The 15,119-nt window shown below is 35.9% G+C and overlaps 1 protein-coding gene across 1 annotated transcript; it reads right to left on the bottom strand.

Annotated features, from left to right (window-relative positions):
- Window positions 1–285: 285 nt before the first annotated feature.
- On the bottom strand, window positions 286–14,240 carry LOC143620938 (GDSL esterase/lipase At1g28570-like). The gene is made up of 5 exons (XM_077092503.1): window positions 13,873–14,240; window positions 12,691–12,915; window positions 1,081–1,229; window positions 719–995; window positions 286–604 (listed from the first exon to the last, which is right to left on the bottom strand). Exons 1-5 carry the CDS (start codon window positions 14,141–14,143, stop codon window positions 339–341), a joined length of 1,188 nt encoding a protein of 395 aa, XP_076948618.1. The 5' UTR covers window positions 14,144–14,240; the 3' UTR covers window positions 286–338.
- Between the last annotated feature and the right edge of the window lie 879 nt (window positions 14,241–15,119).

Genomic DNA, 15,119 nt, shown 5'->3' with positions numbered 1-15,119 from the left:
ATCTAGTTATGGTATCGATGATTTCCATTAGAATGATTTGATTATATATGTCAACTGATTTCATCTCACATACTAGAACAACCAATGTACCCCACATGACATCGTTTTCTTAGAAAGTATGTAAAATTAACAGTGATATTAGAGGTTTAGGTACTACATACTACTGGAAATTAACCACTCTCTCTCTCTCTCTCTCTCACACACACACATACATAAATATATAATGTATTACAATAGGATAAAAAGTCATACATATGATTAATATCAAATCAAATGAACCCACTAATATTTGATCCAGCACATGTTTACTAAGAGTTCATAAGTTTTCAACCACATGCTTATGTAGAACTAGATATACCATCTATCTCTTGTACGATTGTTGTAGGGCATACGGAGTGGAATTGTGGCATAGCATACGGCCCTTGAAATACGCTCTTGTAGATAACTTTATATGCTGCTTCAGTTAAGTGCAATCCGTCCCAGTTGGCATATGTATGTGGCTGCATGCATACATTTGATGATAAGTCTGCACATGCTATTGATGCATTGTAGTTAAATGGTCCTCCACCCCCGCAACATGCTTTTAAAGCTCCATTTATGAATCCTTATATAAAGAAGGTTAAGCATCATACAAAGGGCATTAAAACTATATCAATATACACGATTGATTTATTTTAGAATGTTGTTAAAAATTTTCTAAATGTGAGAATTTATGTACCATATTTGTTTGGAGAGCGAAAAAATTGCATGGCAGCGTTGTAGTAGTCTGCATATATGATATTAACTTCAGGATAACGTTCTCGCATTTGACTAAGTTCTATCTTGAGAAGTTCGTTGTGGTACTCAGAAAATTTGTTTAACTGGGTAATACAACCAGTTGAATTATCGTACTCCACATCACTAGATCCATAATATTTTGTTAAATACACCGGCGAACATCCAATTGGTAAGTTTCCTGGTATTAGCAGTGTCTTGGCCCCTAGCTCAATAAGTTCCTATTTTTCCAAAATATGTTTGAAGTGAAGAAATCTCATCAATTGTAAAATTCAAAAAATAATTCAGATATGTGTATGTTCTTACAATAACCGCTGAGATTATGGCCTCAATGACAAGTGGGACATATGTTTCAAGCTCTTCGAGGGATTTTCCGGCAAGTAATGCGTGATTGTAATCATTTCCTCCAATCTCACCCATGAGAATCAAAGAACGTCTGAGGAAGTGTTTACAATCTGCAGTATTTATTTTAACATTAATAGTTTTGATCAAGGAGAGAACATTCCACTTGTAATATATTATGACTCAATTGCATTGTTCCATTAGCATAACCGTGTACAAATACAAGAGGTACAACAAAGAAAATTAACTAACCAACTATGGAAACTAGTCAATACACAACAAATATATCATACTAAGAATATAAAGATTGCGGAGATGGTGGACATTATTATCGAATTGACTAAGGGGATGTTTGTTTTTTTTACAAAAGAGATTCCTGGCCTCTTTTGTCAGCGCCGCTCAAACCACGTTCAAACATTGAGGCTTGCAGGCAGTTTGTTTTCCGGAAGACAATTCATTAATTAAAGTCTACGCGCCCTCTTCGTTGCACATACACGGACCACTCACTTCTCACCTCTTCTAAACACCCTACACCTCTTCTAAACACCTTTCACCTCTTCACATCTAAACATCAGACATAATATTATCTCCACACAAACCTAGCCCCCATATCTCCCACCCTCTTCTCGTCACCCCCCTCTCCCCACCTCCGGCGCCGCCCTCCACCCCACCTCCGGCCTCCGCACTCTACCTCCACCTCCGGCCGCCGCACTCTACCCCCACCTCGGCGCCGCCCTTCCTACACAGTCGCGACTCTTCCTCCGGTGCCCTTTCTTGTCCATTATCTATCAACAAGGTTTAATATCTTTACATTATAACAATTATTATTTTCTATCTTTGGATTAATAATGTTGTTGATGATTAATGTTAAGTTTAGTTTAATTTGTTAGGAATTTTAATAGGTTTGGTTACCATTAGTTTGTTTGGTTCGGTTTGTTTATGAATAATTTGTTTATATCTTTGGTTTTGTTAAGAATTTTTAGTAGTTTGAAATGTTTATGTTTAAAAGTGTTTATGGTTGAGAATTCTTGATGATCTCCATTGATTTACAATACCTTTTAAATAGGGAGATTACAAGCGTTAAATTAGGAAACGATATATACAAATTATACACAATAAACAAGAGATCATAATCTATTCCTAAAATTAAGGCATAATTCCCTGCTGGGAATATTCTTCGGTTAAGAATGTTTAGGTTTTGTTGTTGATTAATGTTAATTTAGGTTTTGATTTGGTTGTTAATTAATATTAATTGTGGTTTTGTTTGATTTGTTAGGAATTTTAATAGGTTTGATTACCACTAGTTTGTTCAGTTTGGTTTGTTTATGAATAATTTGTTTATATCTCTAGTTTTGTTAAGAATTTTTAGTAGGTTTGATTTGTTTATGTTTAGGTTTTGTTGTTGATTAATGTTAATTTCTGTTTCTGTTTGGTTTTTGAAGAAATGGGCGAGAAACAACAATGGTCAAATGAACATATAAAATGACAAGCTCATTGGTGACTAATAGGTCGAAACTGATGGTCGATTATTTTATACATATTTTAGTATGCTAATTTATTAGTTTTAATTGTTTATTTCATGAACTTCCATACTTCACATGTGTTTGTTGTATATCAGGTGGGGTGACAAAACAAAACCAAATGGGTTGTTTTTGGTTAACATGGATAACTTTTAAAATTGAAATAGGTTAGGATGGATCAAAAGAATTTTTCAAGGATGTCAAGATGGGTTGGGAGATTCCTAATGACTTTTGGTTATGTGTTATAGTGGGTTTCTTTGTGGATTAGAATGAGCTAAAACAAGCTCGATCCTATTTTATTTCATAGCAAACCCCACAAAATAGAACAAAAACCGAAAAAATCGAAACCGAACAGAAACCGAAAACATCGAAATCGAACAGAAACTGACCAAAATGAAAAAAAAAACAAAATCGAACCGAAAAAACCTAACCTGAACCGAGATAAAATCAAACCTGACCCGATACAAAAGCGGGTTTTGTTTTAATAAATGAGGACGAATATATGGGGAAATATTTTAGTTGTGTTACTTTTTTCGTTTATATTTATATTTTTTTATTAATGTCGTGCTCATGTTTGGCGCAAAAGGTCATCTTGTTTTATCATGGCGTGTTTTATCGTGTCGTGTTCGACATTGTAACATCCCAAAATTTCAAATAATAATATTTTATATATTATTTCTTATGATGGACAAGTTCGCTAGAGTTGATAAATAAATAATAAAATAACAAAGATGGAAGGATAAGTAGGCTAATTAGATGGAATTATTTATGGACCAAAAAGGAAATATGGGCCTTAGGTCCATGGGGTTAAGGGAGTATAAATACCCCTTAAACCCTAATCCTTTACATTTCCATCCATTCTACACATTTGCCTACACCTTAAACACACACTTAAGCCAAATACCCCTCCCATAGCCGTCGGCCATCATCCAAACCATAAACCGATCATAGTAACCTTAGATCTTCGATCATACAAGCAAGCTAACAAGTCCAAGACCACGTGTCAAGCTAACCGTAGTCGGAGGGAATCATAAGGTATGTTCTTGACCTTAAAGGTTACATTTTTATGAACGACTAATCATGAAACTCAAACCTAGAGTAGATCGGGTCTAGATAAAACATAAAGTTGCGAACTTGATGTTAAAATGGACTTAACCAACATAAGGTTATGAACAGCTCGTTTAAATAAACCCTAGATCTAGTGTTGAAAATCTTTAGCCGAAAGGTTCAAACTTTATACCTAAAACGGACTAGATCTTGATGAAGGGCACTAATGGGTGTAAAACGGTTAATGAAAAATGGGAAATAGGTGGTTAAAGTTGTGGTTATGGATTGTTAACTGTTATTTAATCCTAGAATGGATTTAAAGAATGAAAATATGGGTTGTATGCATCAGACAAGGGATTCTCGGTGACCTGAACCTCCACCTTGAGTTCTCGGTCAACGCGAGAACCTGGTCAACAAGGGTTCTTGGCCAGAAAAGAGTTCTCGGCCAAAAAGGGAGTTCTCGATCAACATGAGATCTCGGTCAAACCTGAGTTCTCGGTCAGAACATAGTTCTCGGCCATAATAGGTTCTCGGTCATTATGGTTCTCTGTCAAGAGTTCTTGGCTGACCAATTCCCTGTTGGGTTTTGGCCTGAGTCCAGTTGGGCCCAGATAGTGGACAGTGGGCCTGATATAGCTAATTGGCCCATTTTTAAGAATTAGACAAACCAAGCCCGGCTTAGAAAGTGTATTGGTTAGCTAAAATACCAACTTGATTAATTATACGGTTAATTAACAAATACATATATAACAGTCAGCCGTGCCCAATTAAGGAAGGGGATAAAGATTAACGGCGAACGCAACAGGATCCAGGTGAGTTTCTAGCCCCACTTCCTTGTTATGTTTTCGGGGCTGTGTGCATACTCGATGTGAATTGTTAATACACTTACCTTAAGTGGTAAGTGTATGTCTTATATGATTATGTATGAAAGAATGCTTGGTGATGCATGAAGGATCTTCGGATATTGCATGTACCGTCAAGGGATAGTTTAAAGATATGATTGATATATATATGAAATATATAATTAATGTATGTACGTATGGAAGTTATAATTACGAATGTATAGAAAGGTATGGAAGGTATGGTTAGAAAGGGAACAGACCCTAATAATATCCGCGAATGTATGGAACAGACCCTAATAATATCCGCGATGTAGGGAACATACCCTAATAATATCTGCAAATCTTTTAGGACAAGGTATATGTATATGTGTATGTATGAAAGGTAGGAAGGAAGGTATGATAGTATGAACGTACGAAGGAAGGTAAAGAACTATGTATGTATATGTACCTTCGGGTGTGTATATATGAATGTGTATGGATGTATTGTATGTTACCTGATTAACTAGAACTCACTCAGCGTAGCTGACTTTTAGTATGCACGCAGGTAAGTAGGATGAAACAACTCGCTTGAGGGGAACACGTGGCATTGAATAAGAGGCTGGCATCGGAAGGCTTAAGACGTCTATGTTTAAATGTTTGTTTATTTTGAAAGACCAGATGTTTGTTTAAGACATGCTATGAATTGATATGAAATGTTTTATGAATTTTTTAAATTCCGCGAAAGTTTAATTAACTCTGATATAATGAACTGCGTTTATGAGTAAATACAATGTCCAAATGCGAGGCACCGGTGACGGGGCCTTACAGACATGTTATGACAGGCCTACTTTATCGTGTCGTGTTCGACATGTTATGACAGGCCTACTTCGACATGTTCGACATGTATGTATTGGAAGTTAATCCTGAAACGGGTGACAGGGAAAGTTGAAGGGGTTAATGTGTCAAGTTTTATTTTAGTATTGCTTTTGGTTTATGGTATGGTCTAGTATTTGGTAAGTTTAATTTAGTAGTTTATTTAACTTGGAGGCTAAGTTAGGGTTGAGTCAAAAAGTCTATTTATATGGTGAATGTTTTAGTATGAGTTGTTTAAGTTTCTTCATTATATAAAAAGAGTCGCGGGTTGTCACCCTAATATTGTGTGTTTGTTTGTTTGATAAGTTCGTTTGATTCGGTTGTTTGATCCATCTGGGCAACAATTGGTAACAGAGCTATACCAAGCTCGTGTCGAGGTTCGAAGATAGTGGACGATCATAACAAGAGTTTGATCGTAGTAAGAAGGTGAGGTCGATAGTCGATTGACGGAAAGAATTGTTTGAAAGTAATTACCGGTGGTTACCATGAATTCCAAAGAGAAAGATTTCATTCTATGTTGGTGTTTGATCGAAGTGCTACCCTAGTTTGAAGACCACTTTAGTTATAAAAGTCAACAAGAAGAAAGATTTTGTTTCTTCTTGGGGTGGACACGTGAGTTATCATCAAGGAATAAACAATTATTTTTGTTATTGTTGGTTGCGTTTCGATCACAAGAATAATTAAGTCAAATCATATTTTCTTTTCGTTGCTGTGATTACGACAAGAGTAAAAAAAAGGGAAAGTAAGGTAGATCACGACGTTTGTGATCGATGAGAAAGAAGCAGCCCTTATTTTCTCCGAAAGTAAGTACGAAGGTAAACGAGAACTCATTTCTCTAAGAAGGTATAAAGGCAGTCAAGAGTCAGATCTTGAATTAAGAAGGTAGTCAAGAGCCAGCTCTTGAAAGAAGGTAGAAAGAAAGAAAAAAGGAAGGAAAAGAAGGAAATATCTTAGCAAGTAAAAAGGAGATCTAAAAGAACGATAAAAAAGCATGTTAGGAGAAAAGGAAGTAGGACCGGTTCGTGAGCAAGGTAATGTGTCTCTACAATGCCCCAAGTAATATCCGCGAATGTAGGGAACAGACCCTAATAATATCTGCAAATGTTTTAGGACGAGGTATATGTATATGTGTATGTATGAAAGGTAGGAAGGAAGGTATGATAGTATGAACGTACGAAGGAAGGTAAAGAACTATGTATTTATATGTACCTTCGGGTGTGTATATATGAATGTGTATGGATGTATTGTATGTTACCTGATTAACTAGAACTCACTCAGCGTAGCTGACTTTTAGTATGCACGCAGGTGAGTAGGATGAAGCAACTCGCTTGAGGGGAACACGTGGCATTGAATAAGAGGCTGGCATCGGAAGGCTTAAGACATCAATGTTTAAATGTTTGTTTATTTTGAAATACCTGATGTTTGTTTAAGACATGCTATGAATTGATATGAAATGTTTTATGAATTTTTTAAATTCCACGAAAGTTTAATTAACTCTGATATAATGAACTGCGTTTATGAGTAAATCCAATGTCCAAATGCGAGGCACCGGTGACGGGGCCTTACAGACATGTTATGACAGGCCTACTTTATCGTGTCGTGTTCGACATGTTATGACAGGCCTTCTTCGACATGTTTGACATGTATGTATTGGAAGTTAATCCTGAAACGGGTGATAGGGAAAGTTGAAGGGGTTAATGTGTCAAGTTTTATTTTAGTATTGCTTTTGGTTTATGGTATGGTCTAGTATTTGGTAAGTTTAATTTAGTAGTTTATTTAACTTGGAGGCTAAGTTAGGGTTGAGTCAAAAAGTCTATTTATATGGTGAATGTTTTAGTATGAGTTGTTTAAGTTTCTTCATTAAATAAAAAGAGTCGCGGGTTGTCACCCTAATATTGTGTGTTTGTTTGTTTGATAAGTTCGTTTGATTCGGTTGTTTGATCCATCTGGGCCAACAATTGGTAACAGAGCTATACCAAGCTCGTGTCGAGGTTCGAAGATAGCGGACGATCATAACAAGAGTTTGATCGTAGTAAGAAGGTGAGGTCGATAGTCGATTGACGGAAAGAATTGTTTGAAAGTAATTACCGGTGGATACCATGAATTCCAAAGAGAAAGATTTCATTCTATGTTGGTGTTTGATCGAAGTGCTACCCTAGTTTGAAGACCACTTTAGTTATAAAAGTCAACAAGAAGAAAGATTTTGTTTCTTCTTGGGGTGGACACGGGAGTTATCATCAAGGAATAAACAATTATTTTTGTTATTGTTGGTTGCGTTTCGATCACAAGAATAATTAAGTCAAATCATATTTTCTTTTCGTTGCTGTGATTACGACAAGAGTAAAAAAAAAGGGAAAGTAAGGTAGATCACGACGTTTGTGATCGATGAGAAAGACGCAGCCCTTATTTTCTCCGAAAGTAAGTACGAAGGTAAACGAGAACTCGTTTCTCTAAGAAGGTATAAAGGCAGTCAAGAGTCAGATCTTGAATTAAGAAGGTAGTCAAGAGCCAACTCTTGAAAGAAGGTAGAAAGAAAGAAAAAAGGAAGGAAAAGAAGGAAATATCTTAGCAAGTAAAAAGGAGATCTAAAAGAACGATAAAAAAGCATGTTAGGAGAAAAGGAAGTAGGACCGGTTCGTGAGCAAGGTAATGTGTCTCTACAATGCCCCAAGTAATATCCGCGAATGTAGGGAACAGACCCTTATATCTGAAAATCTTTTAGGACTAGGTATATGTATATGTGTATGTATGAAAGGTAGGAAGGAAGGTATGATAGTATGAACGTACAAAGGAAGGTAAAGAACTATGTATTTATATGTACCTTCGGGTGTGTATATATGAATGTGTATGGATGTATTGTATGTTACCTGATTAACTAAAACTCACTCAGCGTAGCTGACTTTTAGTATGCACGCAGGTGAGTAGGATGAAGCAACTCGCTTGAGGGGAACACGTGGCATTGAATAAGAGGCTGGCATCGGAAGGCTTAAGACGTCAATGTTTAAATGTTTGTTTATTTTGAAAGACCAGATGTTTGTTTAAGACATGCTATGAATTGATATGAAATGTTTTATGAATTTTTTAAATTCCACGAAAGTTTAATTAACTCTGATATAATGAACTGCGTTTATGAGTAAATCCAATGTCCAAATGCGAGGCACCGGTGACGGGGCCTTACAGACATGTTATGAAAGGCCTACTTTATCGTGTCGTGTTCGACATGTTATGACAAGCCTTCTTCGACATGTTCGACATGTATGTATTGGAAGTTAATCCTGAAACGGGTGACAGGGAAAGTTGAAGGGGTTAATGTGTCAAGTTTTATTTTAGTATTGCTTTTGGTTTAAGGTATGGTCTAGTATTTGGTAAGTTTAATTTAGTAGTTTATTTAACTTGGAGGCTAAGTTAGGGTTGAGTCAAAAAGTCTATTTATATGGTGAATGTTTTAGTATGAGTTGTTTAAGTTTCTTCATTAAATAAAAAGAGTCGCGGGTTGTCACCCTAATATTGTGTGTTTGTTTGTTTGATAAGTTCGTTTGATTCGGTTGTTTGATTCATCTGGGCCAACAATTGGTAACAGAGCTATACCAAGCTCGTGTCGAGGTTCGAAGATAGCGGACGATCATAACAAGAGTTTGATCGTAGTAAGAAGGTGAGGTCGATAGTCGATTGACGGAAAGAATTGTTTGAAAGTAATTACCGGTGGATACCATGAATTCCAAAGAGAAAGATTTCATTCTATGTTGGTGTTTGATCGAAGTGCTACCCTAGTTTGAAGACGACTTTAGTTATAAAAGTCAACAAGAAGAAAGATTTTGTTTCTTCTTGGGGTGGACACGGGAGTTATCATCAAGGAATAAACAATTATTTTTGTTATTGTTGGTTGCGTTTCGATCACAAGAATAATTAAGTCAAATCATATTTTCTTTTCGTTGCTGTGATTACGACAAGAGTAAAAAAAAAGGGAAAGTAAGGTAGATCACGACGTTTGTGATCGATGAGAAAGACGCAGCCCTTATTTTCTCCGAAAGTAAGTACGAAGGTAAACGAGAACTCGTTTCTCTAAGAAGGTATAAAGGCAGTCAAGAGTCAGATCTTGAATTAAGAAGGTAGTCAAGAGCCAACTCTTGAAAGAAGGTAGAAAGAAAGAAAAAGGAAGGAAAAGAAGGAAATATCTTAGCAAGTAAAAAGGAGATCTAAAAGAACGATAAAAAAGCATGTTAGGAGAAAAGGAAGTAGGACCGGTTCGTGAGCAAGGTAATGTGTCTCTACAATGCCCCAAGTAATATCCGCGAATGTAGGGAACAGACCCTAATAATATCTGCAAATCTTTTAGGACTAGGTATATGTATATGTGTATGTATGAAAGGTAGGAAGGAAGGTATGATAGTATGAACGTACGAAGGAAGGTAAAGAACTATGTATTTATATGTACCTTCGGGTGTGTATATATGAATGTGTATGGATGTATTGTATGTTACCTGATTAACTAGAACTCACTCAGCGTAGCTGACTTTTAGTATGCACGCAGGTGAGTAGGATGAAGCAACTCGCTTGAGGGGAACACGTGGCATTGAATAAGAGGCTGGCATCGGAAGGCTTAAGACGTCAATGTTTAAATGTTTGTTTATTTTGAAAGACCAGATGTTTGTTTAAGACATGCTATGAATTGATATGAAATGTTTTATGAATTTTTTAAATTCCACGAAAGTTTAATTAACTCTGATATAATGAACTGCGTTTATGAGTAAATCCAATGTCCAAATACGAGGCACCGGTGACGGGGCCTTACAGACATGTTATGACAGGCCTACTTTATCGTGTCGTGTTCGACATGTTATGACAGGCCTTCTTCGACATGGTCGACATGTATGTATTGGAAGTTAATCCTGAAACGGGTGACAGGGAAAGTTGAAGGGGTTAATGTGTCAAGTTTTATTTTAGTATTGCTTTTGGTTTATGGTATGGTCTAGTATTTGGTAAGTTTAATTTAGTAGTTTATTTAACTTGGAGGCTAAGTTAGGGTTGAGTCAAAAAGTCTATTTATATGGTGAATGTTTTAGTATGAGTTGTTTAAGTTTCTTCATTAAATAAAAAGAGTCGCGGGTTGTCACCACCAATATTATGTGTTTGTTTGTTTGATAAGTTCGTTTGATTCGGTTGTTTGATCCATCTGGGCCAACAATTGGTATCAGAGCTATACCAAGCTCGTGTTGAGGTTCGAAGATAGCGGCCGATCATAACATGAGTTTGATCGTAGTAAGAAGGTGAGGTCGATAGTCGATTGACGGAAAGAATTGTTTGAAAGTAATTACCGGTGGTTACCATGAATTCCAAAGAGAAAGATTTCATTCTATGTTGGTGTTCGATCGAAGTGCTACCCTAGTTTGCCGACCACTTTAGTCATAAAAGTCAACAAGAAGAAAATTTAGTTTCTTCTTGGGGTGGACACGTGAGTTATCATCAAGGAATAACAATTATTTTTGTTATTGTTGGTTGCTTTTCGATCACACACAATAATTAAGTCAAATCATATTTTCTTTTCGTTGCTGTGATATTACGACAAGAGTAAAAAAAAGGGAAAGTAAGGTAGATCACGACGTTTGTGATCGGTGAGAAAGAAGCAGCCCTTATTTTCCCCGAAAGTAAGTACGAAGGTAAACGAGAACTTGTTTCTCTTAGAAGGTATAAAGGCACTCAAGAGTCAGATCTTGAAGTAAGAAGGCAGTCAAGAGCCAGCTCTTGAAAGAAGGTAGAAAGAAAGAAAAAAAGAAAGAAAGAAGGAAGGTAAAGAAGGAAAGATCTTAGCAAGAAAAAAGGAGATCTAAAAGAACGATAAGAAAGCATGTCAGGAGAAAAGGAAGTAGGACAGGTTCGTGAGCAAGGTAATGTGTTTCTACAATGCCCCAAGTTGACCGTAACAAACTACACCATGTGGGCAATTCTGATGGAGAAAATATTGAAGGCTTATGGCCTTTGGGGAACGGTCAATAAAGTAGAAGAGAATGATGAGAAGACGGTTGCTACAACAAAAGCAACGATTTTTCAAACACTACCGGAAGACTTCTTGATGCAGGTTTCATAGTACCCGAGTGCAAAAGAAGTGTGGGAATCAATCAAGGTTAGGTATATAGGAGATGATCGGGTTCAAAAAGCACATTTAACAACGTTAAGGAACGAGCTAGAGACGTTTAAAATGAAGGAGAATGAAACCGTGAATGAGTTTGCAAGCAAGTTGAGTGGCATGAGGGCATAGTATAGAAGTCTCGATTCTAACCTCAAAGACAAGGTGATTGTAAGGAAGTTAATTAATTCGATTCCTAAGAAATTTCTACCAATCATAGCTTCCATGAAACAATATTCAGATTTTGATACTATACCTTTTGAAGAAGTTGTGGGGAGGATAAAGACTTTTGAAGAACGTCTCAAAACTTTCTATGAACTAGAAGAGAATGATCAAAGTAAGCTACTACTAGGAAGTTCAAGTAATCAAAGGGTTGATCCTGAAAGTTGGCACTATGGAAAGGGAAGGGGGTGGTAATCAAATTCGTGGTAGGGGAAGAGGTTTTGGTAGAGGACGTGGAAGAGGTGTGGGACGAGGAACCCTAGACAAAAGTGAGTTTAGGTGTTTTGAATGTGGTGAATTTGGTCACTTTGGATATGAGTGCACCAAGTGGGATGAAAAGAAAGATGACAAGAATGAAGAGGTAAACCTTGTTCAAGAAGATCTTGATCCGGCATTGTGGTGAAGAATGAATGGCTAGGTTTCAGGATTAAGGGGGAATATTGGAAGTTAATCCTGAAACGGGTGACAGGGAAAGTTGAAGGGGTTAATGTGTCAAGTTTTATTTTAGTATTGTTTTTGGTTTATGGTATGGTCTAGTATTTGCTAAGTTTAATATAGTAGTTTATTTATCTTGGAGGCTAAGTTAGGGTTGAGTCAAAAAGTCTATTTATATGGTTAATGTTTTAGTATGAGTTGTTTAAGTTTCTTCATTATATAAAAAGAGTCACATGTTGTCACTCCAATATTGTGTGTTTGTTTGTTTGATAAGTTCGTTTGATCCATCTGGGCCAATAATATGTTTTTAAGGTTAAGAAAAAATCCTTGTTTTTTACTACTAACAAAATATTTTTTAAAATCGTCAAATTGGTAAGCCAAACAACTATAATATTTTTGAAGTATGTTATACGTAATTGTCAATCCAAAATTATGTCCCTAAACTAATAAGACTAAGCTTAATTAATAACGAAGGCAAATGATGATCAAGTTCTTTTTATGACCGATTTCTCTGGTTAGTTTTGGTTATTACTTAGTTCATTGTCACAAAGAGCCGGCAACGATCGTTTGAACCATCCTAACTGAACCTGTAACGACGAATTTGTCATTGGATTATGAACTCCTTTGGCCCCAAGAAATGAAGAATCCAAAGCAGTTGCACCAGCCACTGCATAGTTAACTCCTCGTCGTAATTCTATCATATGTCTTCCTTTAACACCCACAAATGGCTGTACCAGTGGTAGCCTGATACTTTCAGCTTCACAGTAAAAGAAATAAATAAATAAGTAATATGCATTCATTAATTAGCTCCATACATGATACAAGAAACATGGATAGATTCTATGTATTATTTAAGCTATATATGTATACGGGTGTGAATTTATGAAACGGCATGAAAGCACTTCAATAATCTTTTAGAGATGTTTAGTTAAGTAGGTTACACTCAATCGACATGGCATGTTTGTGGCCGTTTCTGTTATGATACTTTATAAATATGCTATTTCAAAATTTTAAACTGATTGTCAACTTTAAATCAACATATAAAAGATTAAAAAAATAATAAGAATCAAAGAGTATAGTTTAACCCTAACTATTAATAAATTTTGATATTTATAATATTAAAGTGTGAATATCTAATAAAAGACCTACCTATTTAGTTCTTTTAACATCATTTGCCTAGTTACTTTTATTTTCATCTTTTTCCAACAAAGTATGTAATTCGTGGTCCCCACCATGACTGATTGGCTTCAACTAATGAATTATATTCAATCAATCAAAGCACCAACACTTCCTTGACTAGGTGGGTGCACACATGGAATTCCAACAAAGTATGTAATTCGTGGTCCCCACCATGATGTTTACATTGAGGCCTTCAAGTTTAAAAATATATTATAAATAGATACAGTATAATAGGTAAAGTAAACTTAAAGTAATGTATAGATATGGTGTTAGGCTTAGTTATTACTAAAGTATAAGTTCAAAACTTGTAATAAGCAAAATTTGTTTTCTTAACAATTGTCATGAAAATGCCACAAAATCGTATTTCGATTTAGGCCTTCACATTCTTTGAGCCGGCCTTGCATCTAAATGAAAATTAATGCCTGTAATAATAATATTATATTAAATTAATAAAATCTATACAAAAAACTGCATATATATTCACAGATAGAGAGAAGAATCCAAGTACTAAGGTGGAGAGGGATTAAGGGATTACCAACGAAATCGATGACGAGACGACCATTGGAGCAACGACCAGTGGGCTGATGGAAAAAGGTTTCGCCGTAAGGGGGATAAAAGAAATGTAGAGGCTGTTGATTCGTGTGATACGAAAGTTGTTTTAGGTTACCGGTATCAGCTAGAGAGTCTCCAAAACTAATGATCGAAGTATAACATCCATTCGTGTACAAGGTACAAGTACATAATAGCTGGAAAATGATGATGAAAGTTACAAAAGATGAAGAGATTAATGAACAAGATTCGGCCATTGAAGAGAATTGAGCTTGGAATGGAAATGAGTGGGATATGAAATTAAGGCAGGTTGGTGATGGTAAAGTACCTATATATATCAATTTACATGTTTGCCCTTGTAAAATATATGATGTAACGTTTTTGTTTGCCAACAATAGATTGAAAAAGATCAAGATATTTTTTTAATGTATATATACTGACAAAATATTGTGAACTAAATTCATATCTATAAGCAACATATATAGAACTATTATCATCGCTTAGGCCATAAGTACGGGGACGGAAAAACAAGCGACAAGGAGCTACAGATTAATGAACCGATTTTTTCACCGATGACGGCACCAATTTTGTAGGGGTGGTGTTCACCGTTGGCCACGTAGATGTAAATTTGGTAAATCGGTAGCCACGCATTATAGCCTTATCTCATATGAGATATCCAAATCATTAAGAAATGATCCAATAGAGCACCCACAACAATTGATATGCTGTGGGGTTGCTCTTCAAAAACCAGGTCATATCCGGACATTATCACTGTAGTCAAAGTTTGTCATCATCAAGTCCTTGAATCCAAACGAGGTCTGAACGAGTTGGCGGCGCCCCTCTATCACATCAAACGCGTATACATATATTTTTTAAAAAAAAATTAATGATTTTGTGGAGTTTTGTTTACTGTGGATGAGAGTTGGTGTTTTTGAATGAAATTTGGAGTATAATGTGAAGTTGAGGTGGAGCCGATGTGAGGTTTGTTGTTGTTGAAACTCTTAAAATATATTTATATCTTTGTGTTGAAATGTATTTCGTCTCTCTCTTAAGTTTAATTAATCTTTTAAATTAGTTGATTTGTAAACAAGAGGGAAATAAATCACATAATATATTTTTGGGTTCCTCGGGCCTGAGGTTGTGAAGCCACTAAACCGAGTTCAAGATGTTGCGCATAACATTATGACTCTATGATCAATCAATGTGGTTTACAAAAGACTTGGTTTTGAATCT

The sequence above is a fragment of the Bidens hawaiensis genome, unplaced genomic scaffold (assembly GCF_021521415.1).
Source record: "Bidens hawaiensis isolate Kalapana, Puna unplaced genomic scaffold, B.hawaiensis_p1.1 tig00002735_1, whole genome shotgun sequence".
Classification (NCBI taxonomy): domain Eukaryota; kingdom Viridiplantae; phylum Streptophyta; class Magnoliopsida; order Asterales; family Asteraceae; genus Bidens; species Bidens hawaiensis.
Note: the sequence above shows the minus strand (reverse complement) of the source record. Positions and strands in the feature narration are given on the sequence as shown.

What these genes read in the sequence shown, in the direction of transcription:
- LOC143620938 (XM_077092503.1), bottom strand. Translation starts at nt 14,143, where the DNA reads ATGGCCGAATCTTGTTCATTAATCTCTTCATCTTTTGTAACTTTCATC. An exon ending in TCTTTGTGACAATGAACTAA is followed by an intron (nt 1,230 to 12,690) that starts GTAATAACCAAA and finishes TAAATACTGCAG; the next exon opens with ATTGTAAACACTTCCTCAGA. An exon ending in CCATAATCTCAGCGGTTATT is followed by an intron (nt 996 to 1,080) that starts GTAAGAACATAC and finishes TTGGAAAAATAG; the next exon opens with GAACTTATTGAGCTAGGGGC.